Raw genomic sequence first — 26,743 nt, 5'->3', positions numbered from 1 at the left:
AATAAATATGACTGACTATCTGACAGAAAGCACTCAGTAAAAACGATTGACTGACGGAAAGTGCTCAATAAAAACGACTGACTGACAGAAAGCTCTCAATGAATTCGATTGGCTGACTGACCAACTGGCTGACAGAGAGCACTCAATAAATACGATCGACTGACTGACAGAAAGGGCTCAATAAATACATTGACTGTCTGACAGAAAGTGCTCAATAAAAACGATTGACTGACAGGAAGCACTCAATAAATACGACTGACTGATGGAAAGTGTTCCATAAAAACGATTGACCGACAGAAAGCACTCAATAAATTCGATTGACTGACTGACCAACTGACTGACAGAGAGCACTCAATAAATACGATCGACTGACTGACAGAAAGTTCTCAATAAAAACGACTGACCGATGGAAAGTGCTCAAAAAAAACGACTGACTGACAGAAAGCTCTCAATGAATTCAATTGGCTGACTGACCAACTGACTGACAGACAGCACTCAATAAATACGATCGACTGACAGAAAGTGCTCAATAAAAACGATTGACCGACGGAAAGTGCTCAATAAAAACGACTGACTGACAGAAAGCTCTCAATGAATTCGATTGACTGACTGACCAACTGACTGTCAGACAGCACTCAATAAATACGATAGACTGACTGACAGAAAGTGCTCAATAAATACATTGACTGCCTGACAGAAAGCGCTCAATAAAAACGATTGACCGACAGGAAGCACTCAATAAATACGACTGACTGACGGAAAGTGCTCCATAAAAACGACTGACCGACAGAAAGCACTCAATAAATTCGATTGACTGACTGACCAACTGGCTGACAGAGAGCGCTCAATAATGAGGATTGATGGACGGAATCGAGCCCCGGCCGGTCAGTTTTCCTCACGGCCGTTCCCCGAGCCCACCCCCCGACTCCAAGAGGGGCCGTCCGGCGGGTCGAGGTTCGCCGGGGCGACGGGAAGGCCCAATGCACTGGCGACCCCATCCCCCGGCCGACTTCGGCCCGGTCACATGAGCCGCGGCTATCTTTAGCCGGGACCGATGTATTCTTAGCCCTCGCGGGACAACCGGAGAGAGAGCGGAGGTCGAGGAAGGTCGGGGGCAGGGGGCTCCTCGTCCCCCCGTTTTTCCCAGCGTCGGCGGCGAGGCCCGGGCGGGATGCAGAGCGGCCCTCCCGGCCGGCTGTGCATCCAGGTGGAGGACAGCCTGTTTGCCGTGGACAAGGCCCTCATGGTGGAGAACAGCGAATTCTTCCGGGCCCTGTTCCGGTCGGGGATGCGGGAGAGCAGCCAGGAGCGGATCAGCCTGCGGGGCGTGAGCGCGGCCGGCTTCCTCCTCACGCTGCGGGTCCTGCGCGGGGAACGGCCCGTCCTGGGCGGGGACGAGGTCCCCGCGGCGGCCGAGTGCGCGGCCTTCCTTCAGGTGGAGCGGCTGGCCCGCTTCCTCGTCCACTCCCTGGCCCCGGACAACTGCGTGGCCCTCTACGAGGCGGCCGCGCTCTTCGGCCTGGCGGAGCTGAGCCGCAGCGCGGCCCTGTACATCCGCGACCGCTGGGCCGGCCGCGGGGACGGGCCGGAAGGCCTCTCGCCCGCCGGCCGGGCCCACGTGCGTTCCCTGCCGCCCAGCAGCTTCGTGGCCGTGGGCGCCCACACGCCCGCCTCCGGCCTCCTGGACGACCCGACGCGGACCCTGTGCTACCTGGATGAGGGGGCCGACGCGTGGAAGACCCTGACCCGCTTGCCGCCGGGGGCCAGCACCCTCCTGGCCGGCGTGGCCACCCTGGACAACAAGGTCTACGTGGTCGGGGGCGTCCGCGGGGCCGACAAGGTGGTGGTGGAGGCCGGCTTCTGCTACGACGCGGACGCGGACGTCTGGCGGGAGTTCCCCGGCCCCCGGAGGCCCCGCTACGACCCGGCGCTGGCCGGCCAGGACGGAGCCCTCTACGCCATCGGCGGCGAGTTCGAGAGGACCCCGCTGGGGTCGGTGGAGCGCTACGACCCGGGGTCGGGACGCTGGACCCGGGCGGCCGACCTGCCCCAGCCCGCGGCCGGGGCCCCCTGCGCCCAGGCTCTGGGCCGCCTCTTCGTCTGCCTGTGGAAACCGGCCGAGGCCACCGTGGTGTACGAGTACGAGGCCCGCGCGGACCGGTGGCGGCCCGTGGCGGCCCTCAAGAGGCCGCAGAGCTACGGCCACTGCATGGTGGCCCACGGGGACGCCCTCTACGTCGTGCGCAACGGGCCTTTCGACGACTTCCTGCGCTGCTCCATCGATCGCCTCAGCCTCCGCACCCTGCAGTGGACCGCCCTGCCCGGCCAGTTCATGAACAGCAAAGGGGCGCTCTTCACGGCCGTGGTCCGGGCCGACGTCGTCTACACCGTCAACAGGATGCTCACCCTCCTCTACTCCATCGACGGCGGCGCCTGGACGCTCCGGGAGCAGAAGGCCGGCTTCCCCCGGCCCGGCTCTCTGCGGGCCTTCCTCCTCCGCCTGCCCCGGGGGCAGGGGACCGATCCCCGGGGGTCCCCAGATGGGGAGGAGGGCCATGATAATAATAATAACGGCATTTATTAAGCACTTACTATGTGCAAAACACTGTTCTAAGCGCTGGGGAGGTTACAAGGTGATCAGGTTGTCCCACCGGGGGCTCACCGTCTTCATCCCCGTTTTACAGATGAGGTCACTGAGGCTCAGAGAAGTGACTTGCCCTAAGTCACACAGCAGCAAGTGGCGGAGTCGGGATTTGAACCCATGACCTCTGCCTCCATCGCCCGTGATCTTTCCACTGAGCCACGCTGCTTCTCTCATGATGAGGGGGCCTTGGAGCTGGAGGGCTCACTGGCCCTCCCCACTCGTTGCCGCTTCTCCTTGGCCCTGGGGCAGGGGTCGCAGCGAAACAGCGTGGCCGAGTGGATAGAGCCCGGGCCTGGGTGTCAGAAGGACCTGGGTTCTAATCCTGACCCTGCCACATGTCTGCCGGGTGAGCTTGGGCAAGTCGCTTCACTTCTCTAGGCCTCGGCCGCCCACGCGGCTCAGCTCAGAGTCAGTGCCTTGCCTTTGGTGAGAGGGGAGAGGGCAGTGCCCCGGAACATCGTACTAAACGGCGTCCTCTGTCCCTCTGTCTATTTCCGATGCCAGCATATAGCCTAGCAGGAAAATCAGGGGCCTGGCTCTCTTCCTCCCTTCAAAGCCCTCCTGAGCGCTCACCTCCTCCAAGAGGCCTTCCCAGACTGAGCCCCCTTTTTCCTCTCCTCCTCCCCTTCCCCTCCGCCCTATACTAATAATAATGATGGTATTTGTTAAGCGCTTACCATGTGCAAAGCACTGTTCTGAGCGCCGGGGGCGGGGGTTACAAGGTGATCAGGTTGTCCCACGTGGGGCTCACAGTCTTCATCCCCATTTTACAGATGAGGGAACCGAGGCACAGAGAAGTTAAGTGACTCGCCCAAAGTCACACAGCTGACGGTGGAGGCGGGATTTGAACCCATGATCTCTGCCTCCAAAATCCGGGCTCTTTCCACCGAGCCATCTCCTTAAGCGCTTAGTACAGTGCTAAGCACTTAGTACAGTGCTCTGAACACAGTAAGCGCTCAATAAATACAATTGATGATCTCCTTCCCCTCCCCACAGCACTCGTATGTATGTTTGTACAGATCTATTTCTCTATTTATTTTACTTGTACATATTTACTATTCTATTTATTTTGTTAATGATGTGCATTTAGCTTTAATTCTATTTGTCCTGATGACTTGACACCCGTCCACATGTTCTGTTTTGTTGTCCGTCTCCCCCTTCTAGACCGTGAGCCCGTTGTTGGGTAGGGACCGTCTCTCTATGTTGCCGACTTGGACTTCCCAAGCGCTTAGTCCAGAGCTGTGCACACAGTAAGCGCTCAATAAATACGATTGAATGAATATGGGATCCAGTCCCTGGTTCGCACCCGGCTCACAATCTCAGACGGGGGGAGAACAGGCATTTTAGTCCCATTTGACAGGTGAGGAGGTTGAGGCCCAGAGAGGTCAAGTGACTTGAGAAGGCCATACCGTGGGCCAGTGGCAGAGCCGAGATTTGAGTTCTCCTGCCCGGCGTGAAGGCGGAATCCCGGGATGAACAGACACCCTTTCTTTTTCCCGGAAATGATCCCACAAATCACCATCTGACCCTCAGCGGGCGGATAGGAGCCGGGAAGAGAGAGCGACGGGAGAGCGACATTCATTCAGTCAGTCATTCAATCGTATTTATTGAGCTTCCTTAACTTGTATAACTCCCATAACTTGTACTTCCCAAGCGCTTAGTACAGTGCTCTGCACACAGTAAGCCCTCAATAAATACGATTGATTGATTTATTGAGCGCTTACTGTGTGCAGAGCACTGGACTAAGCGCTTGGGAAGTCCAAGTTGGCAACGTATAGAGACGGTCCCTACCCAACAGCGGGCTCACAGTCTAGAAGGGGGAGACAGACAACAAAACAAACCATATTAACAGAATAAAATTAATAGACTAACGAGAAGAATCGGGAGAAGAGTGAGAATCCGGGAAAATGAAGTGGGAAATTGTCTTGGCTTCTGGGAGGCGGAGGCTGGAAAGTTTTCCTCCCTCCCCCAGCTAATCAGCTGGTGAAATATAACTGGTGGTGGCCCATAAAATAGACTCAGATTCTCTTTATTTATTTTCCTTCTGGTCCAACCAGCCTGGCTGTTTTTCATCTCAGTGACTTTGTTTAAATGTCGCCCGTTTCGCAGAGACAATGGGAATTCACTGGGGTAGGAAACTCAGCCACCCACGTGCTGAGAGTCCATTTATCACTCGACGGGGCTGGCTTTTCTGGAAACTTTCACAACACGATCAGCACACACAAACGACACGCACGCAACGAGCAGTGTGGCCTAGCGGATGGAGTACGGGCTTGGAAGTCCGAAAAGAAATGATGGCATGTATTAAGCACTTACTATGCGCAAAGCACTGTTCTTACAGTGCTCTGCACGCAGTAAGCGCTCAATAAATATGATTGAATGAATGGTCTAAGCGCCGAAGGCCCTGGTTCTAATCCCGGCTCCACCGCTTGCCTTCTGTGTGACCTTGGGCAAGTCACTTCACTTCTCGGGGCCTCAGTTACCTCATCCGGAAAATGAAGACTGGGAGCCCCACGTGGGACGGGGACCGCATCCAACCTGAGTAGCTCCTATCTACACCAGCGCTTAGTACAGTGCCTGGCACATAGTAAGTGCTTAACAAATACCATTTAAAATATGCACATATACTCACACACATACATGCATTCGTCCATTCATTCACTGGATCATTCATTCGTGCCCACAACGAGTTCACAGTCTAGAGGAGACAGGCATTAATATAAATGAGTAAATAGAAAAATAAATAAATTACAGATATATATATACATATATACAAGTGAGCTGTGGGGATTGTATTTACTGAGCGCTTACTGTGTACAAAGCACTGTACTAAGCACTTGGGAGAGTACAGTATAATAATAAATGGACACATCCCCTGCATTCATACATAAATATAGAGAGAAAGAAATATGCACATTAAACTATTTGTACGGACATATCCACGAGCAATTATATATATACATATATATTCATTCATTCAATCGTATTTATTGAGCGCTTACTGTGTACAATGCACTGTACTAAGCACTTGGGAGAGTATAGTATAACAATAAATGGACACATCCCCTGCATTCATACATAAATAAATATACAGAGACAGAAATATGCACATGAAACTATTTGGACGTACATATCCATGAGCAATTATATGCATACATACATATACATATATATTCATTCATTCAATCGTATTTATTGAGCGCTTACTGTGTACAAAGCACTGTGCTAAGCACTTGGGAGAGTATAGTATAACAATAAATGGACACATCCGCTGCATTCATCCATAAATAAATATACAGAGACAGAAATATGCACATGAAACTATTTGGACGGACATATCCACAAGCAATTATATACATACATATATATACATATATATTCATTCATTCAATCGTATTTATTGAGTGCTTACTGTGTACAAAGCACTGTGCTAAGCACTTGGGAGAGTATAGTATAACAATAAATGGACACATCCCCTGCATTCATACATAAATAAATATACAGAGACAGAAATATGCACATTAAGCTATTTGGACGGACATATCCACAAGCAATTATATACATACATATATGTACATGTACATACATATATATATATATATATATATATATATATATATATATATATATACATACATATATACAGAGAAGCAGCGTGGCTCAGTGGAAAGAGCCCGGGCTTTGGAGTCAGAGGTCATGGGTTCAAATCCCGGCTCCACCAACTGTCAGCTGTGTGACTTTGGGCAAGTCGCTTAACTACTCTGTGCCCCAGTTCCCTTATCTGTAAAATGGGAATGAAGCCTGTGAGCCCCCCGTGGGACAATTTGATCATCTTGTAACCTCCCCAGTGCTTCAAACAGTGCTTTGCACATAGTAAGTGCCTAATAAATGCCATCATCATCATCATACATCAAAACACGCACACATCATTTAAATATTTGTCTCCCCCTGCGGAATTTGTGTGCAAAGATGATGATGGTATTTGTTAAGCGCTTACTATGTGCGAAGCACTGTTCTAAGCGCTGGGGCAGATACAAGGTGATCAGGTTGTCCCACGTGGGGCTCACGGTCTTCAACCCCATTTTACAGATGAGGTCACTGAGGTACAGAGAAGTGAAGCGACTTGCCCAAAGTCACACAGCAGACAGGTGGCGGAGCCGGGATTAGAACCCTTGACCTCTGACTCCAAAGTCCGGGCTTTTTCCACTAGGCCATGCTGCCCCTATTCATTTTAGAGCCTGTCTCCCTCGCCAGACTTCATGCTCCCCAAGGGCAGGGAATATGTTTATTGACTCAATTGTGCCTTCCCTCGCACTCAGTACCGTGCTCTACCCACAGAGAGGTGCTCAGTAAATTCTACTGATTGATTGACATGTAGAAGAAAAAACGGGGTTGCGGATGAGTTAGGGTTGAAGGAAGGCGTTCAGATTCATCTCTTCTAGACTGTGAGCCCACTGTTGGGTTGGGATGTCTCTTTGTGCTGCCGACTTGCACTTCCCAAGCGCTTAGTACAGTGCTCTGCACACAGTAAGCGCTCAATAAATACGATTGATTGATTGATTGATCTCCCCGGACGGGCCAGGCGGGAAAGAGGTTAGAGACCCGAGTGGCCGCTGAAGGTTGGGGGTGGTTCTCGGTTCTCGGAAAGCCCTTGAATCGAATTCCGATCTGTTTAAGAAATCAAGGCTTGGGGGAGCAAACCGGCAGCCGGGCCGTGCCAGGACCATGACACACTTACCCTGGGGAAGGAGGTTATTTTTAGATTTTTTTTTTAATGGTATTTGTCAAGCGCTTACTATTCATTCATTCATTCAATCGTATTTATTGAGCGCTTACTGTGTGCAGAGCACTGTGCTAAGCGCTTGGGAAGTCCAAGTTGGCAACATCTAGAGACGGTCCCCACCCAACAGTGGGCTCACAGTCTAGAAGGGGGAGACGGACAACAAAACATATTAACAAAATAAAATAAATAGAATAAATATGTACAACTAAAATAGAGTAATAAATACGTACAAACATATATTCATTCATTCAATCATATTTCAATCAATTCAATCAATCAATCAATCAATCGTATTTATTGAGCGCTTACTGTGTGCAGAGCACTGTGCTAAGCGCTTGGGAAGTCCAAGTTGGCAACATCTAGAGACGGTCCCTACCCAACAGCGGGCTCACAGTCTAGAAGGGGGAGACAGACAACAAAACAAAACATATTAACAAAATAAAATAAATAGAATAAATATGTACAAATAAAATAGTGTAATAAATATGTACAAACATATATTCATTCATTCATTCAATCATATTTCAATCAATTCAATCAATCAATCAATCAATCAATCATATTTATTGAGCGCTTACTGTGTGCAGAGCACTGTACTAAGCGCTTGGGAAGTCCAAGTTGGCAACATCTAGAGACGGTCCCTACCCAACAGTGGGCTCACAGTCTAGAAGGGGGAGACAGACAACAGAACAAAACATATTAACAAAATAAAATAAATAGAATATGTACAAGTAAAATAAATTAATAAACGGCCTAGCGCATAGATCACAGGCCTGTGAGTCAGCTGGACCTGGGCTCCAATCCCAGCTCCGCCACTCGTCTGCTGTGTGATCTTGGGCCTGTGGCTTCACTTCTTTGTGCCTCAGTTACCTCATCTGTAAAATCACCATCACCATCATCATCAATCGTATTTATTGAGCGCTTACTGTGTGCAGAGCACCGTACTAAGCGCTTGGGAAGTACAAATTGGCAACATCTAGAGACGGTCCCTACCCAACAGTGGGCTCACAGTCTAAAAGGGGGAGGCAAAACCAAACATACTGACAAAATAAAATAAATAGAATAGATATGTACAAGTAAAATAAATAAATAATTTTAATAAAGTAAAATGGGAATTAAGACTGTGAGCCCCAGGTGGGACAGGGACTCTGTCCAACCTGATGAGCTTGTAACTATCCCAGCACTTAGAACAGTGCTTGACACATAGTAAGCGCTTAACAAATACCATCATTAATGAATTAATTAACGGGCCACCTTGGCTTGCCTTGGGTTGCGGGGTTTTGCAGGGTTTGCCTTGGGCTTGGCCCACAGGCTTTCTTTCTTGTCCCGGGAGTTAAAAGGCTTAATTCTGCACTGACACTTTGGACGAATTTAGATAGGTACTATGTACCAGGCACTGTACTAAGCGCTGGGGTAGATCCGAGATAATCGCGGTGAACGCAGTCCCTGTCCCACTTGGGGCTCCCGCTCTTAATCCCCATTTTACAGATGAGGGAACTGAGGCCCAGAGAAGTGACTTGCCCCAAGATCACCCAGCAGACATGTGGCCGAGCCGGAATTCGAACCCGGGTCCTTCTGACTCCCGGGGCCCGGGCTCGATCCACTAGGCCACGCTGCTTCTCGATCTTTTTGAAGAGGGTCAAATCCCGGGACCCTCCGGAGTCGTGCGAGTGGGAACTGACCACCAGCTCGGTGAATTTATTTATTTATTTTACTTGTACCTATCTATTCTATTTATTTTATTTTGTTAGTATGTTTGGTTTGGTGCTCTGTCTTCCCCTTCTAGACAGTGACCCCGCTGTTGGGTAGGGACTGCCTCTATATGTTGCCAGCTTGTACTTCCCAAGCGCTTAGTACAGTGCTCTGCACACAGTGAGCGCTCAATAAATACAATTGATTGATTGATTGAATCAGCCTTTTAATCTCCTCCCTTAGGGCCCTCAGCTGGTCTTCCAACGCTGTTGGCTCCTTCCTCAGTCCTCGGGCTCTGGGGAAGGACGAAGGGGTGGGAAAACAAGGGCCCACGGAAATCCACGGCTTGTCTGCTGTGTGACCCTGGGCAAGTCACTTCATTTCTCTGGGCCTCAGTTTCCTCACCGGTCAAATGGGGATTAAGCCTGCGAGCCCCAGGTGGGACGGGGACTGTGCCCAACCTGATTAGCTTGTATCCACCCCAGCTCTTAGTTCAGTGCCTGACACAGAGTAAGCGCTTAAAGAATAGAGAAGCGGAGTGGCTCAGTGGAAAGAGCCCGGGCTTTGGAGTCAGAGGTCACGGGTTCAAATCCCGGCTGCGCCAATTCATCATCATCATCAATCGTATTTATTGAGCGCTTACTATGTGCAGAGCACTGTACTAAGTGCTTGGGAAGTACAAATTGGCAACACATAGAGACAGTCCCTACCCAACCGTGGGCTCACAGTCTAAAAGGGGGGGGGGGGGGACAGTCTAAAAGGGAGGACAATTGACAGCTGTGTGACTTTGGGCAAGTCACTTCACTTCTCTGTACCTCAGGGACCTCATCTTTACTGACTTTGGGCCAGTCACTTCTCTGTGCCTCAGTCACCTCATCTGTAAAATGGGGATGAAGACTGTGAGCCCCCGGTGGGACAACTTGATCACCTTGTAACCTCCCCAGCGCTTAGAACAGTGCTTTGCACACAGCAAGCGCGTAATAAATGCCATAAAAAATACAATAAAAAAATAGGTTGGGGACAGTCCACGTCCCACAAGGGGCTCACGGTCTTAATCCCCATTCCACAGATGAGGTCACTGATGACCAGAGAAAGGAAGTGACTTACCCAAGGTCACACGGTGGAGCCAGGGTGAGAACCCAGGTCCTTCTGACTCCCAAGCCTGTGTTTTCTCCACTAGGCCACACTGCTTCTCCTTTCTGTCCCATGATGATTCAGGTGAGCAGAACAAACCTCTCTGACAGGGGAAGCGCTACTTCCAGGTTTTCCCAAAGGAAAAGTTAAGCAGCCACCCGGACTGCGAGCTCATTGAGGGCAGGAATGTGTTCGTTGTGATATTGCGCTCTCCCAAGCGCTCAGTACAGTGTTTGCAAGCAGTAAGACCTCAATACGTTTACCTCATCTGTAATAATAATAATAATAATGGCATTTGTTAATCGCTTGCTATGCGCCAAGCACTGTTCTAAGGGCTGGGGAGGTTACAGGGTGATCTGGTTGTCCCTTGGGGGGCTCACGCTCTTGTCTGCTGTGTGGCCTTGGGCAAGTCACTTAACTTCTCTGAGCCTCAGTTGCCTCATCTGTCAAATGGGGGTGAAGACTGTGAGCCCCACGTGGGACAACTGTTAGTATGCTTGGTTTTGTTCTCTGTCTCCCCCTTTTAGACTGTGAGCCCACTGTTGGGTAGGGACTGTCTCTATATTGTTGCCAACTTGTACTTCCCAAGCGCTTAGTACAGTGCTCTGCACATAGTAAGCGCTCAATAAATACGATTGATGATGATGATGATGACAACCTGATCGCCTTGTGTCCCCTCCAGTGCTTGGAGCAGTGCTTTGCACATAGTAAGCGCTTAACAAATACCATTATTATTGTATCCCCTCCAGCACTTAGAGCAGTGCTTTGCACATAGTAGGCGCTTAACAAATACCATTCTTATTATTATTGCATCCCCTCCAGTGCTTTGAACAGTGCTTTGCACATAGTGAGCGCTTAACGAATACCATTATTATTGTATCCCCTCCAGCGCTTAGAGCAGTGCTTTGCACATAGTAGGCGCTTAACAAATACCATTCTTATTATTATTGTATCCCCTCCAGTGCTTTGAACAGTGCTTTGCACATAGTAGGCACTTAACAAATACCATTCTTATTATTATTGTATCCCCTCCAGTGCTTTGAACAGTGCTTTGCACATAGTAAGCGCTTAACAAATACCATTCTTATTATTACTGCATCCCCTCCAGTGCTTTGAACAGTGCTTTGCACATAGTGAGCGCTTAACGAATACCATTATTATTGTATCCCCTCCAGCGCTTAGAACAGTGCTTTGCACATAGTAGGCATTTAACAAATACCATTCTTATTATTATTGCATCCCCTCCAGTGCTTTGAACAGTGCTTTGCACATAGTAAGCGCTTAACAAACACCATTCTTATTATTACTGCATCCCCTCCAGTGCTTTGAACAGTGCTTTGCACATAGTGAGTGCTTAACGAATACCATTATTATTGTATCCCCTCCAGTGCTTAGAGCAGTGCTTTGCACATAGTAGGCGCTTAACAAATACCGTTCTTATTATTATTGCATCCCCTCCAGTGCTTTGAACAGTGCTTTGCACATAGTAAGCGCTTAACAAATACCATTCTTATTATTACTGCAACCCCTCCAGTGCTTTGAACAGTGCTTTGCACATAGTGAGCGCTTAATGAATACTATTATTATTGTATCCCCTCCAGCACTTAGAACAGTGCTTTGCATGTAGTAGGCACTTAACAAATACCATTCTTATTATTATTGTATCCCCTCCAGTGCTTTGAACAGTGCTTTGCACATAGTGAGGGCTTAACAAATGCCATCATTATTATTATAATATGTACGACTGAATGAATCTGGTTATATACAGGGCCTTTTCCTCTTCTTCCCCAACGGCGGCTCGAATTCTCCTCCGGCACCATGCTTTGGGGGTGCAAGCCCCCCGGTCCACCCCCGCCGCGGAGGCCCTCACCTTCCGCCCCAGTCTGGCGCCGTCCCCCCCGCCAAGGACCCCTCCTGCCCGACGTTTCCATTTTCAACCGAGAGACACCAGATGACATCATGTTGGCACCGAGAAGTGAGATGGAGATGCTGGCCTGAAACTGGCCTTACCTTATAAGGGCCCGCCTCAAAACTGGCAGCTCAGGGAAGCCCGCCGGCGTTGGCGGGGAAGATGGAGGGTGGGGGGACTACTAGGTTGAGGGGGAGGCAGGAGAAAGTCCGGTTTGGGGGGGACAGCGAGTCCTCAGGAGGGTCACCTCAGTCGTCCTGGGGGAGCAGGACCGACTGGGTTGAGTCTGTCTGTCTGTCTCCCCCTTTTAGACTGTGAGCCCGCTGTTGGGTAGGGACTGTCTCTCCTTGTTGCCAATTTGTACTTCCCAAGCGCTTAGTACAGTGCTCTGCACATCATCATCATCATCAATCGTATTTATTGAGCGCTTACTATGTGCAGAACACTGTACTAAGCGCTTGGGAAGTACAAATTGGCAACACATAGAGACAGTCCCTACCCAACAGTGGGCTCACAGTCTAAAAGGTGTATACCGGTGACAGGTGAGGGTGACCATGACGGGGGATGTAAAGGTGACGTGGGTGACGGGCTATGTAACAATAATGTGTGTAACAGTGGGGGGCTGCCTGAGTATGACAGTGATGCGTGTGACAGCGGGGTGGGTATCACAGAGGAGGGGCGGGTAACAATGCTGAGGGTGAGTGCGATGATGGGGGTGGGTCATTCATTCATTCAGTTGTATTTATTGGGCGCTTACTGTGTGCAGAGCACTGTACTAAGCGCTTGGGAAGTCCAAGTTGGCAACATCTAGAGACGGTCCCGACCCAACAGCGGGCTCACAGTCTAGAAGGGGGAGACAGAGAACAAAACAAATTAACAAAATAAAATAAATAGAATAAATATGTACAAATAAAATAGAGTAATAAATATGTGCAAACATGCACATAGTAAGCGCTCAATAAATACGATTAATGATGATGAGTGGGTGGACCGAGCAGGGCTGGGGCCTACGATGAGCACCCCAAAATGGAGCAGGGGGTGCTCCATTTAGCCCCATCTCCGCATCCCCCCCCAGCCCGCCTCAGGCAGCGAGGTTCACTGGCCATCCGGGCCGCCCGTGGCTCGGGCTAAGGACGGACCCCGCCAAGGCTTCCTCATGAGGTCGGAGCTGCCAGAGGCCTCTGTGTGAGGGGGTGTGTGCAGTAATTATAACTGTGGCACGCGTTAAGCGCTCACTATATGCCAGGCACCGGTCCAAGCGATGGGGTTGATACGAGACTGTGAGACTTCTAGACTGTGAGCCCACTGTTGGCTCACAGTATGTTGCCAACTTGTACTTCCCAAGCGCTTAGTACGGCGCTCTGCACACAGTAAGCGCTCAATAAATGCGATTGAATGAATGAATGTTGGGTAGGGACTGTATATGTTGCCAACTTGTACTTCCCAAGCGCTTAGTACAGCGCTCTGCACACAGTAAGCGCTCAATAAATACGATTGAATGAATGAACGTTGGGTAGGGGCTGTATATGTTGCCAACTTGTACTTCCCAAGCGCTTAGTACAGTGCTCTGCACACAGTAAGTGCTCAATAAATATGATTGAATGAATGAATGAATGAATGAATGTTGGATAGGGACCGTCTCTATATGTTGCCAACTTGTACTTCCAAGCGCTTAGTACAGTGCTCTGCACACAGTAAGCGCTCAATAAATACGATTGAATGAATGAATGTTGGGTAGGGACTGTCTCTATATGTTGGCAACTTGTACTTCCCAAGAGCTTAGTACAGTGCTCTGCACACAGTAAGTGCTCAATAAATACGATTGAATGAATGAATGAATGAATGTTGGGTAGGGACCGTCTCTATATGTTGCCAACTTGTACTTCCCAAGCGCTTAGTACAGTGCTCTGCACACGGTAAGTGCTCAATAAATACGATTGAATGAATGAATGAATACAAGATAATCAGGTTGGACACAGTCCCTGTCCCACACGTCCCCCAGTCTCGATCCCCATTCTACAGAGGAGGGAACTGAGGCCCAGAGAAGTGAAGCAACTTGCCCAAGTTCACCCAGCAGACAAGCATCGGAAATTGGGATTAGAACCCAGGTCCTTCTCACTCCCAGGCCCGGGCTCTAGCCACTAGGCAAACCCGACTCTACCACTTGTCAGCTGTGTGACTTTGAGCAAGTCACTTAACTTCTCTGTGCCTCAGTGACCTCCTCTGTAAAATGGCGATTAAGAGTGTGAGTCCCACATGGGACAACCTGATCACCTTGTAATCGCCCCAGAGCTTAGAACAGTGCTTTGCACATAGTAAGTGCTTAATAAATGCCATCATTATTATTATTATGTGTGTGCATGGGGGGGGGGGGCGCCATTCATTCATTCATTTATCCAATTGTATTTATCGAGTGCTTACTGTGTGCAGAGCATCGGACTAAGCGCTTGGGAAGTCCAAGTCGGCAACATCTAGAGCCGGTCCCTACCCAACAACGGGCTCCCAGTCTAGAAGGGGGAGACAGACGACAAAACAAAACCATGAGTCCCAGAAGACATCGAGCCCCATATGGGACAGGGACTGTGTCACTGTACTAAGATCTCAGGTAGATACGAGCAAATTGGGTTGGACACTCCTCACCCCGGGCTTCAAAGCTGTCCATCCATCCATGCCCTCGCCCCCTCCTACCTCACCTCCCTTCTGTCCTTCTCCAGCCCAGCCCGCACCCTCCGTTCCTCTGCCACCGCTAACCTCCTCACCGTTAGGCCTCGTTCTCGCCCGTCCCGCCATCGCCCCCCGGCCCACGTCATCCCCCTGGCCTGGAATGCCCTCCCTCTGCACATCCGCCCAGCTAGCTCTCTTCCTCCCTTCAAGGCCCTGCTGAGAGATCACCTCCTCCAGGAGGCCTTCCCACACTGAGCCCCCTCCTTCCTCTCCCCCTCCTCCCCCTCCCCATCACCCCTCCTTACCTCCTTCCCTTGCCCACAGCACCTGGATATATGTATATATGTTTGTATGGATTCATTACTCTATTTATTTTACTTGTACATATTTATTCTATTTCTTTTATTCTGTTAATATGTTTTGTTTTGTTCTCTGTCTCCCCCTTCTAGACAGTGAGCCCACTGTTGGGTAGGGACCGTCTCTATATGTTGCCCACTTGTACTTCCCAAGCACTTAGTCCAGTGCTCTGCACACAGTAAGCGCTCAATAAATACGATTGAATGAATGAATGGATTTTGTTAGTATGTTGTTTTGTTCTCTGTCTCCCCCTTCTAGACTGTGAGCCCGCTGTTGGGGAGGGACCGTCTCTATATGTTGCCCACTTGTACTTCCCAAGCGCTTAGTCTAGTGCTCTGCACACAGTAAGCGCTCAATAAATACAATTGAATGAATGAATGAATATATGTTTGTACATATTTATTACTCTATTAATTTCATTTGTACATATTTATTCTATTTCTTTTATTCTGTTAATATGTTTTGTTTTGTTCTCTGTCTCCCCCTTCTAGACTTTATCCCACTGTTGGGTAGGGACCGTCTCTATATGTTGCCACCTGGGACTTCCCAAGCGCTTGGTACAGTGCTCTGCACACAGTAAGCGCTCAATAAATACGATTGAATGAATGAATGAATGAATGAAGCGCTTACTATGTGCCAAACACTGTCCTAAGCCCTGGGGTGGAGACAAGATAATCAGGTTGTTACTGTTAACTGTGCCTCAGGTCCCTCATCTGTAAAATGGGGATTAAGAATGTGAGCCCTTTGGAGGACAGGGATTGTGTCCAACCTGAATAGCTTGTCTCTACCCCAGTGCTTAGAACAGTGCTTGGCACATAGTAAGCGCTTAACAAGTACCATAGTTATTATAGTTGTTGAGAAGCTGTTGAGAAGCAGCGTAGCTCAGTGGAAAGAGCCCGGGCTTTGGAGTCAGAGGTCATGGGTTCGAATCCCAGCTCTGCCAATTGTCAACTGCGTGACTTTGGGCAAGTCACTTCACTTCTCTGGGCCTTAGTTACCTCATCTGTAAAATGGGGATTAAGATGGTGAGCCCCCCGTGGGACAACCTGATCACCTTGTAACCTCCCCAGTGCTTAGCAGAGTGCTTTGCACAGAGTAAGTGCTTAATAAATGCCATCATTATATGAGTGCTTCGGTCTGGGTGAGCGGTGGGACGGGGGGCGAGTCAGTGGGCTCGGGCCACCAGTTCCTCCAGGGTCTTCTCTCTGTGGTTCTCGTGAAGCAGGAGGACTTCCTTGACGGTGTCTCGCTGGAAGCCCATGTCTTGGAACTGCCTCACGAGGCGGAGAAATTCGGCTGCCTGGGGCACAACGGAGGGAGAGTCAGTTCGTCAGTCAGTCAGTCGTATTTATTGAGCGTTTGTTGTGTGCAGAGCGCTCGGGAGAGGACAATTCAGTCAGTCGGTCCGTCGTATTTATCGAGCGCTTATTATGTGCAGAGCACTATACTAAACACTTGGGAGAGGACACTAGAACAAGCACAGGCCCTGCCCACGATGAACTTACAGTCTAGAGGAGCACCCAAACGTCATTCACAGCGAAAGATGATGATGATGATGGTATTTTTTAAGCGCTTACTATGCGTCAAGCGCTGTTCTAAGCACTGGAGGAGATACAAGTTTATCGGATTGTCCCAGGTGGGGCTCACAGTCTTAATCTTCATTTTACAGATGAGGTAACTGAGGCACAGAGAAGTTAAGTGGCTTGCCCAAAGTCGCACGGCTGACAAGTGGCGGAGCTGGGGATTCGAACCCATGAACTCTGGCTCCAAAGCCCGGGCTCTTTCCACTGAGCCACGCTGCTTCTCTGTACGTCTTTATGTATGTCTCTATAAATCATTTATTTATATTAATGTCCGTCTCCCCCTCCAGTCTGGAAAAATCAATGTGGGCAGAGAACAGGTCCACCAACTCTGTTGTACTGTACTCTCCCAAGCATTCAACGCTTAGACAAGTTTATCGGATTGTCCCAGGTGGGGCTCACAGTCTTAATCCCCATTTCACAGATCAGGTAACTGAGGCACAGAGAAGTTAAGTGACTTGTCCAAAGTCACACAGCTGACAAGTGGCGGAGCTGGGGATTCGAACCCATGAACTCTGACTCCAAAGCCCGGGCTCTTTCCACTGAGCCACGCTGCTTCTCTGTACGTCTTTATGTATGTCTCTATAAATCATTTATTTATATTAATGTCCGTCTCCCCCTCCAGTCTGGAAAAATCAACGTGGGCAGAGAACAGGTCCACCAACTCTGTTGTTTTGTACTCCCCCAAGCATTCAATGCTTAGAACAGTGCTTGGCACGGAGTAAGCGCTTAACAAATACCGTCATTATTCAGACAATGCTCTGCATACTGTAAGCGCTCAATAAATACCACTGATCGATTGATCGATTGAAAGTGAGAGAAAATGTCCTACTCTGCAGTAGAAAGGTACAACTTCGTCGGTTAAGTTTTGGTAAAAAATCGTTGGTAAATCCAAGCGATCTAGAACTCCTCCATTCTCCTTTTTGCCCTCTAACGACTGATTAGCCTCTCTGTTCAATAGTATTAATTAAACGCTTACTGAATGCCGAGTACTATAGTAAGAGCTTGGGAGAGGACAGTATTCATCCCTTCGCTCGACGGGCGTTAATATAAATAAATTACAGATACGTAGAAGAGGTAGATACGCTCTCTGCCCTCAAAGAGTGGACATTCGAACGGGGTCCCCGGATTTCCCAAGCTTGGTAAATCCGGGGACCCCTGAAAGGTGTGTGGATTCATTCATTCATTCATTCATTCAATCATATTCATTGAGCGCTTACGGTGTGCAGAGCACTGTACTAAGCGCTTGGGAAGTCCAAGTCGGCAACATATAGAGACGGTCCCTACCCAACAACGGGCTCACGGTCTAGAAGGGAGAGACAGACAACAAAACAAAACACGTGGACAGATGTCAAGTCGTCAGAACAAACAGAATTAAAGCTAGATGCACATCATTAACAAAAGAAATAGAGTAGTAAATATGTACAAGTAAAATAAATACAGTAATAAATCAGTACAAACATATGGGGGTAAGTTAAAGAGGCTCAGAGAGGGATGTGTCCTTCCCAGACTGAGCCCCCTCCTTCCTCTCCCCCTTGTCCCCCTCTCCATCCTCCCGTCTTACCTCCTTCCCTTCCCCACAGCACCTGTATATATGTTTGTACATATTTATTACTCTATTTATTTATTTTACTTGTACCTATCTATTCTATTTCTTTTATTTTGTTAATATGTTTGGTTTTGTTCTCCGTCTCCCCCTTCTAGACTGTGAGCCCGCTGTTGGATAGGGACCGTCTCTATATGTTGCCAACTTGGACTTCCCAAGCGCTTAGTACAGTGCTCTGCACACAGTAAGCGCTCAATAAATACGATCGATTGATTGACTGCTGGGTCCGACCTTTCTCTCGGAATTCTGGAACATCTCCATGGCCTCTTCCACCGGCTCCTCTTCGTATCCCTGTTTCAGCAGGCGGTCACAGGCACTGAGGTAGCTGAGGAACTGGGTGGGGGGTGAGAGGGGAGGAGAGAGACGCACAGAGGTACAGATTGATTTTGTTTATTAATAGATTTATCACTCTATTTTACTTGTACATATTTACGATTCATTTTATTTTGTTAATGATGTGCATCTAGCTTTACTTCTATTTATTCTGATGACGTGACACCTGTTCACATGTTTTGTTTTGTTGTCTGTCACCCGTTGTTTTATTTTGTTTATTAATAGATTTATCACTCTATTTTACTTGTACATATTTACGATTCATTTTATTTCGTTAATGATGTGCATCTAGCTTTACTTCTATTTATTCTGATGACGTGACACCGGTTCACATGTTTTGTTTTGTTGTCCGTCTCCCCCTTTGAGACTGTGAGCCCGTTGGTGGGTAGGGACCGGCTCTATATGTTGCCAACTTGGACTTCCCAAGCGCTCAGTACAGTGCCTTGCACACAGCAAGCGCTCAATAAGTACGATTGAATGAATGAATGAACGGAGTTGGGAGACAGTGGGCAGAGAATGTGTCTGTTACATTGTTGCACAGTGTTTGGCACACAGTAAGCACTCAATAAATACATCTGACCGACGGATTGACAGACTGAGTGCCAAGAGACCTGACTTCTCAACCACGGGCCAGCTGTGTGTCCCTTGCCCTCTCTGAGCCTCAGGTGCCTCCTCCTCCTCCTGTGGCGGCACTTGTTCTCAGTGGAAAGAGCCCGGGCTCTGGAGTCAGAGGTCATGGGTTCAAATCCCGGCTCCGTCACTTGTCAGCTGTGTGACTTTGGGCAAGGCGCTTCACTTCTCTGGGCCTCAGTTACCTCCTCTGCAAAATGGGGATGAAGACTGTGAGCCCCACTGTGGGACAACCTGATCACCTTGTAACCTCCCCAATCAATCAATCAATCAATTTATTGAGCGCTTACTTTGTGCAGAGCACTGTACTAAGCTCTTGGGAAGTCCAAGTTGGCAACATAGAGAGACAGTCCCTACCCAACAGTGGGCTCAGAGTCTAAAAGGGGGAGACAGAGAACGAAACCAAACATACTAACAAAATAAAATAAATAGAATAGATACGTGCAAGTAAAATAGAGTAATAAATACGTACAAACATATATAATACATACAGTATATATGCGCTTAGAACAGCGCTTTGCACATAGTAAGCGCTTGATAAATGCCATCATTATTACTGAGAGCTCACCTCCTCCAGGAGGCCTTCCCAGACTGAGCCCCCTTTTTCCTCTCCTCCTCCCCATTCCCCCCCCCCGCCCTACCTCCTTCCCCTCCCCATAGCACCTGGATATATGTTTGTACAGATTTATTACTCTGACTTGTACATATTTACTCTTCCATATATTTTGTTAATGATGTGTGTCTAGCTTTATTTCTATTTATTCTGGTGACTTGACCCCTGTCCACACGTTCTGTTTTAGACTGTGAGCCCACGGTTGGGTAGGGACCGTTGCCAACTTGGACTTCCCAAGCGCTCGGTCCGGTGATCTGCGCGCAGTAAGCGCTCAATAAATATGATTGAATTAATTAATTATTATTATTATTACGGCGGCGGCGGCACTGACCTGGCCGAGGCTTTGTCTTCCCGTCTTCTGGAGGGCCAGGATGGCCCTGGGGAGGGGGTAGCCCAGGGCCAGCACCGGCTCAATGAGGTCCCGCTCCTCCTGGCTCAGGGCCCGCAGCAGGTCGGAGGTCACGTCGGGACAGGTGGCGCGGGCCCCGGGAAGGGTGGGGAGGCGGGAGTATCGGCTGAGGGACTGAGGTGCAATAAAAATACATTATTATTATTAATATTAATAGCATTAATGATGATTATATCAATATTGTATTGTGTAATTATTACAGATTATATTAATATATTCTATATTTGTAGTACATAATTATATAGTATATTAATGTATTATATATTTGTATTATATAATTATCATATATCACATTAACATGCTGTACATTTGCATTATATAATTATTATATATCGTATTAACGTATTATATCTTCGCCTTATGTAATTATATATCATATTAACGTGTTATATACTTTCATTATATAATTATCATATATCATATTAACGTATTATATATTTGCATTGTATAATTATCATATATCATATTCACGTGTTATATATTTGCATTATATAATTATCATATATCATATTAACATATTATATATTTGCATTATATAATTATCATATATCGTATTAATGTATTATATATTTGCATTGTATAATGATCATATATCATATTAACGTATTATATATTTGCATTATATAATTATCATATATCGTATTAGTGTATTATATATTTGCATTGTATAATGATCATATATCATATTAGCGTATTATATATTTGCATTATATAATTATCATATATCATATTAGTGTATTATATATTTGCATTGTATAATTATCATATATCATATTAGCGTATTATATATTTGCATTATATAATTATCATATATCATATTAGCATATTATATATTTGCATTGTATAATTATCATATATCATATTAGTGTATTATATATTTGCATTATATAATTATCATATATCATATTAGTGTATTATATATTTGCATTATATAATTATCATATATCATATTAACGTGTTATGTATTTGCATTATCTAATTATCATATATCATATTAACGTGTTATGTATTTGCATTATCTAATTATCATATATCATATTAACGTGTTATGTATTTGCATTATCTAATTATCATATATCATATTAACGTATTATATATTTGCATTATCTAATTATCGTATATCATATTAACGTATTATATATTTGCATTACCTAATTATCATATATCATATTAACGTATCATATATTTGCATTATCTAATTATCATATATCATATTAGCGTATTATATATTTGCATTATATAATTATCATATATCATATCAATGCAATATATATTTGCATTATATAATTATTATATATCATATTAACATATTATATATTTGCATTATATAATTATTATATATCATATTAACATATTATATATTCGCATCATATAATTATTATACATCATATTAATGTATTATATACTTGCATCATAAAATTATTATATGCTATATTAATATATTATATATAATTATTATATTGTATTGATATATTATATATTAATAATAATTACTGCTAGTTGTAATAATGATAATAACAATGGCATTTATTAAGCACTTACTACTAATAATTATAATAATAATGATGATATTTATTAATCAATTAATCAATCGTATTTATTGAGCGCTTACTGTGTGCAGAGCACTGTACTAAGTGCTTGGGAAGTCCAAGTTGGCAACATATAGAGGCAGTCCCTACCCAACAGTGGGCTCACAGTCTAAAAGTCACTGTTCTAAGCGCTGGGGAGGTTACAAGGTGATCAGGTTGTCCCACGTGGGGCTCAGTCTTAATCTCCATTTTCCAGATGAGGGAACTGAGGCCCGGAGAAGTGAAGTGACTTGCCCCAAGTCACACAGCTGACAAGTGGTTGAGCCAGGATTGGAACCCAGGACCTCTGACTCTTTCCACTGAGCCACGCTGCTTCTCTAGCTATCTCCATCTCCAGCCCCGATCTCCGCCTGCCTCTCCGCAGCCTCGCATCTCCTCCGGCCTTCGAGACGCCTCTCCTTGGCTGATCCTCCCGTCACCTCGAGCTTCACGTGGCCACAGCGGAGCTCCTCATCTTCCCCCCGGAAGCCCGTCCTTCCCATCACCGCTTCCTGAGGCTCCGGCCCGCCCGGGGGCCCTTACCGCCACGGTGGGCTTGTGGCTCCTGATGGGTGGGATGGTCCCCGCCGTGGACGGTCTCCCGGGACCGGGGCTGGGTGGGCCGGCGGGAAGTCCGGGGACCGTCGTGGCCCCCGCAGACGTGGGCGAGGGGGTGTAGACGAGGGTCCTGTGGCGGCCTCGAGAGAGCCAGGGGAGGGAAAGGGGGCCCACCGACGACCGGCCTTGGGGGGCTGTTGGATGCAGCAGGGCGGCCAGTCGTTTCCCGGACGCCCCCAACTCGCTCCTCATCCCACCCAGGGTCAGCCTGGCCCAGGGACCCCCGTCCGCAGCGAGGCCTGGCCGAAGCCGACCGTGGGCCTGGAGTCCCGGCCTTCCCACGGGGCCGGGGGGGCCGCAGCTCTGCCCGGCCGGACTCTGGGGTGCAGCCCCCCGGCCTGGCCTGGGTGGGAGAGGGAGCGGTCCGGGGGCGGCCCTGGGGCGGGGACCCCCTTTGAGGAGCACCCCCCTGGGCCTGGGCCTTCCGGAGCCCGGGCCCGGAATCGAGCAGCAGGAGCCAACAGGGGGGTGCCGACGGACCGGTGCCCGTGGGGGTCCGGGGGGGGAGACCCCAGCGGGGAGCGTCTCCCCCGGTAGCCGCCTCCAGCCAGAACAGCGTCCTCTTCTCCAGGGAGAAATCGGGCTGCGGAGGAAGAGGGCGAAGAAGGAGAAGGAAGAGGAGCTGTAAGCGGAGGAGCAGGTGAGAGCCCGGGCTTTGGAGTCAGAGGTCACCGGTTCAAATCCCGGCTCCGCCAATTGTCAGCTGGGTGACTTTGGGCAAGTCACTTCGCTATGTTGCCAACTTGTACTTCCCAAGCGCTTAGGACACAGTGCTCTGCACACAGTAAGCGCTCAATAAATACGATTGATGGATTCTCTGGGCCTCAGTTCCCTTTTCTGGAAAATGGGGATTAAGACTGTGAGCCCCCCATGGGGCAACCTGATCACCTGGTAACCTCTCCAGTGCTTAGGACAGTGCTTTGCACATAGTAAGCGCTTAATAAATGCCATCATCATCATTAGAAACAGCCCAGGCCTAGAAGTCAGAAGGACCTGGGTTCTAATCCCAACTCTGCCAAACAATAATAATAATAATAATAATAATAATGATTATGGCATTTATTAAGCACTTACTATGTGCAAAGCACTGTTCTAATGTCTGCTGCGTGACCTTTAGCAAGTCACTTCACTCCTCTGGGCCTCAGTTTCAATCGATCGTATTTATCCAGCGCTTAATGTGAACAGAGCTCTGTAATAGTAATAATAATAATAATAATAGTGGCATTTATTAAGCACTTACGATGTGCCAAGCACTGTTCTAAGCACTAGGGACGTTACAAGGTGATCAAGTTGTCCCACGGGGGGCTCCCAGTCTTCATCCCCATTTTCCAGATGAGGTAACTGAGGCCCAGAGAAGTGAAGTGACTTGCCCACAGTCACACAGCTGACAATCGGCGGAGCCGGGATTTGAACCCATGACCTCTGACTCCAAAGCCCGGGCTCTTTCCACTGAGCCACGCCGCTTCTCCAGCGGAAGCGGCAAGAAGCGGGAGGGGGAGATGGGAAGCGGGAAGGAGAGATGGGAAGCAGGAGGGAGAGATGGGAAGCAGGAGGGAGAGGCAGGAAGTGTGAGGAAGAGACAGGAAGTGGGAGGAAGAGGGGACAAAGGAGCTTTAACTTCTCCAGGGCCATTTCCACTCCTGCCTCCCAACCTCGGTCTCCCCAAAAGATGCAGCATTTCGTGCGGGCCTGGGTGACAACGCCATGACTCACAGACATCCCCTCCTTAGTGGGAGGGTATACTATAACAGAGTGGGAAGACATGTTCCTCATCGGCAAAATGGGGATTAAATACCTCTTCTTCCTCCTGCTTGGACCGGGAGCCCATCGTGGGTCAGGGATTGTGTCCGATGGGGCTGACTTGCATTTACCCCAGTGCTTAGATCAATCAATCAATCAATCGTATTTATTGAGCGCTTACTGTGTGCAGAGCACTGTACTAAGCGCTTGGGAACTACAAGGTGGCAACATATAGAGACGGTCCCTACCCAACAGTGGGCTCACAGTCTTGAAGGGGGAACAGTGCTGGATTCATAGCAAGGGCTTAGCTAATATCACGATTCTTAATAATTATTATTATTATTATAGAGAAGCAGTGTGGCTCAGTGGAAAAGAGCCCGGGCTTTGGAGTCAGAGGTCATGGGTTCAAATCCCGGCTCTGCCAATTGTCAGCTGGGTGACTTTGGGCACGTCACTTCACTTCTCTGGGCCTCAGTTCCCTCATCTGTAAAATGGGGATTAAGACTGTGAGCCCCCCGTGGGACAACCTGATCACCTTGTAACCTCCCCAGCACTTAGAACTGTGTTTTGCACATAGTAAGCGCTTAACAAATACCATCATTATCATTATTAGAGAAGCAGCGTGGCTCAGTGGAAAGAGCCCGGGCTTTGGAGTCAGAGGTCATGGCTTCAAATCCCGGCTCCGCCAATTGTCAGCTGTGTGACTTTGGGCAAATCACTTCACGTCTCTAGACTGTGAGCCCACTGTTGGGTAGGGACTGTCTCTATATGTTGCCGACTTGTACTTCCCAAGCGCTTAGTGCAGTGCTCTGCACACAGTAAGCGCTCAATAAATACGATTGATTGATTCTCTGGGCCTCAGTTCCCTCATCTGTAAAATGGGGATTAAGACTGTGAGCCCTCTGTGGGACACCCTGATCACCTTGTAACCTCCCCAGAGCTTAGAACAGTGCTTTGCACATAGTAAGTGCTTAATAAACGCCATCATTATTATTATTATCTTCAAGGCAAGGCGGTTCTCGGTTTGGGGCTGCCCATTCTTGGGTATAACGGAATGCTCGTGGCTTCCTGAGCGGGGATGGCACCTTCCCACTGTTAGGACGCCAAACTTTGGCACGATTCAGGGGGTGGCGGCCGACTGGGTTCTTCGGAATCTGGTTGTTTTCCTTTTTTTGTTTTATTTTTTGCAAAAATGGCAAAATCCTCCGGCTGGAGGGATGGAGAGCGGGGCTGCGGGAACGGGGAGCGGCCGCAGGGGGCGCGCGGGAGCACGTTGGAACCTCCGCGCGGGGGCAACACCGCCCCCTGGCGCCCATTCGCCCAAACACACACACACACACAGTCATTCATTCATCCGTTTACTCAATCGTATTTATTCATTCAATCGTATTTATTGAGCGCTTACTGTGTGCAGAGCACTGTACTAAGCGCTTGGGAAGTCCAAGTGGGCAGCATATACAGATGGTCCCTACCCACTATCAGGCTCCCAGTCTAGAAGGGGGAGACAGAGAACAAAACATGTGGACAGGTGTCAAGTCGTCAGAATAATAATAATAATAATAATAATAATAATAATAATAATAATGGCATTTATTAAGTGCTTACTATGTGCAAAGCACTGTTCAGAACAAATAGAATTAAAGCTAAATGCTCATTAATTTATGCATATTAATATCTGCCTCCCCCCTCTAGACTGTGAGCTCACTGTGGGCAGGGAGAATAATAATAATAATAATGGCATTGATTAAGCACTTACTATGTGCAAAGCACTGTTCAGAACAAATAGAATTAAAGCTAAATGCTCATTAATTTAGGCATATTAATATCTGCCTCCCCCCGCTAGACTGTGAGCTCACTGTGGGCAGGGGATGCGCCTGTTGGTTGCATTGTACTCGGTCCCAAGTGCTTAGTACAGTGCTTTGCACACAGTAAGCGCCCAATAAATGATTGAATGAATGAATGAATGAGGGGGTCTCCCCCATAGTCGCCCAGGCCCTCGCCAGCCACACCCCTGGAGCGCTCACCAAGGTGCCCGACAGAAGCTCGGTGCCATCGGGAAGGGCCAAAGCAGAAGCGGTCACCAGTTCAGAGTCCAGCACCGGGTTCTTGGTCACCTTGAAAGGGACGTCTGCCAGGTAACTCATCCTGGATGGGGCTGCTCTGCCTTTGAGGAAGGAATGATTAATAATAATAATAATAATAATAATATTTATTAAGCGCTTACTATGTGCACAGCACTGTCCTAATCAATCAATCATATTTATTGAGCACTGTACTAAGCACTTGGGAAGTCCAAGTTGGCAACACATAGAGCCGGTCCCTACCCACCAGTGGGCTCACAGTCTAGAAGGGGGAAACAGAGAACAAAACACATTAACAAAATAAAAAGCCCTGGGAAGTTTACAAGGTGATCAGGTTGTCCCACGGGGGCTCCCAGTCTTCATCCCCATTTGACAGATGAGG

The 26,743-nt window shown here is 48.0% G+C and overlaps 2 protein-coding genes across 2 annotated transcripts; one reads left to right on the top strand and one right to left on the bottom strand.

Annotated features, from left to right (window-relative positions):
• The first annotated feature begins 1,117 nt into the window (after window positions 1–1,117).
• On the top strand, window positions 1,118–13,351 carry KBTBD13 (kelch repeat and BTB domain containing 13). The gene is made up of 4 exons (XM_038766987.1): window positions 1,118–2,552; window positions 12,160–12,228; window positions 12,735–12,859; window positions 13,238–13,351. The coding sequence occupies exons 1-4, from the start codon at window positions 1,172–1,174 to the stop codon at window positions 13,349–13,351; spliced, it is 1,689 nt and encodes a 562-aa protein (XP_038622915.1). The 5' UTR covers window positions 1,118–1,171.
• Window positions 13,352–16,348: 2,997 nt separating this feature from the next.
• Window positions 16,349–22,732, bottom strand: UBAP1L (ubiquitin associated protein 1 like). Its single transcript, XM_038766986.1, has 4 exons — window positions 22,466–22,732; window positions 20,277–20,468; window positions 18,601–18,702; window positions 16,349–16,483 (listed from the first exon to the last, which is right to left on the bottom strand). Exons 1-4 carry the CDS (start codon window positions 22,730–22,732, stop codon window positions 16,349–16,351), a joined length of 696 nt encoding a protein of 231 aa, XP_038622914.1.
• Between the last annotated feature and the right edge of the window lie 4,011 nt (window positions 22,733–26,743).

The sequence above is a fragment of the Tachyglossus aculeatus genome, chromosome 26 (assembly GCF_015852505.1).
Source record: "Tachyglossus aculeatus isolate mTacAcu1 chromosome 26, mTacAcu1.pri, whole genome shotgun sequence".
Classification (NCBI taxonomy): domain Eukaryota; kingdom Metazoa; phylum Chordata; class Mammalia; order Monotremata; family Tachyglossidae; genus Tachyglossus; species Tachyglossus aculeatus.
This window is presented reverse-complemented; position numbering and strand designations above follow the sequence as displayed.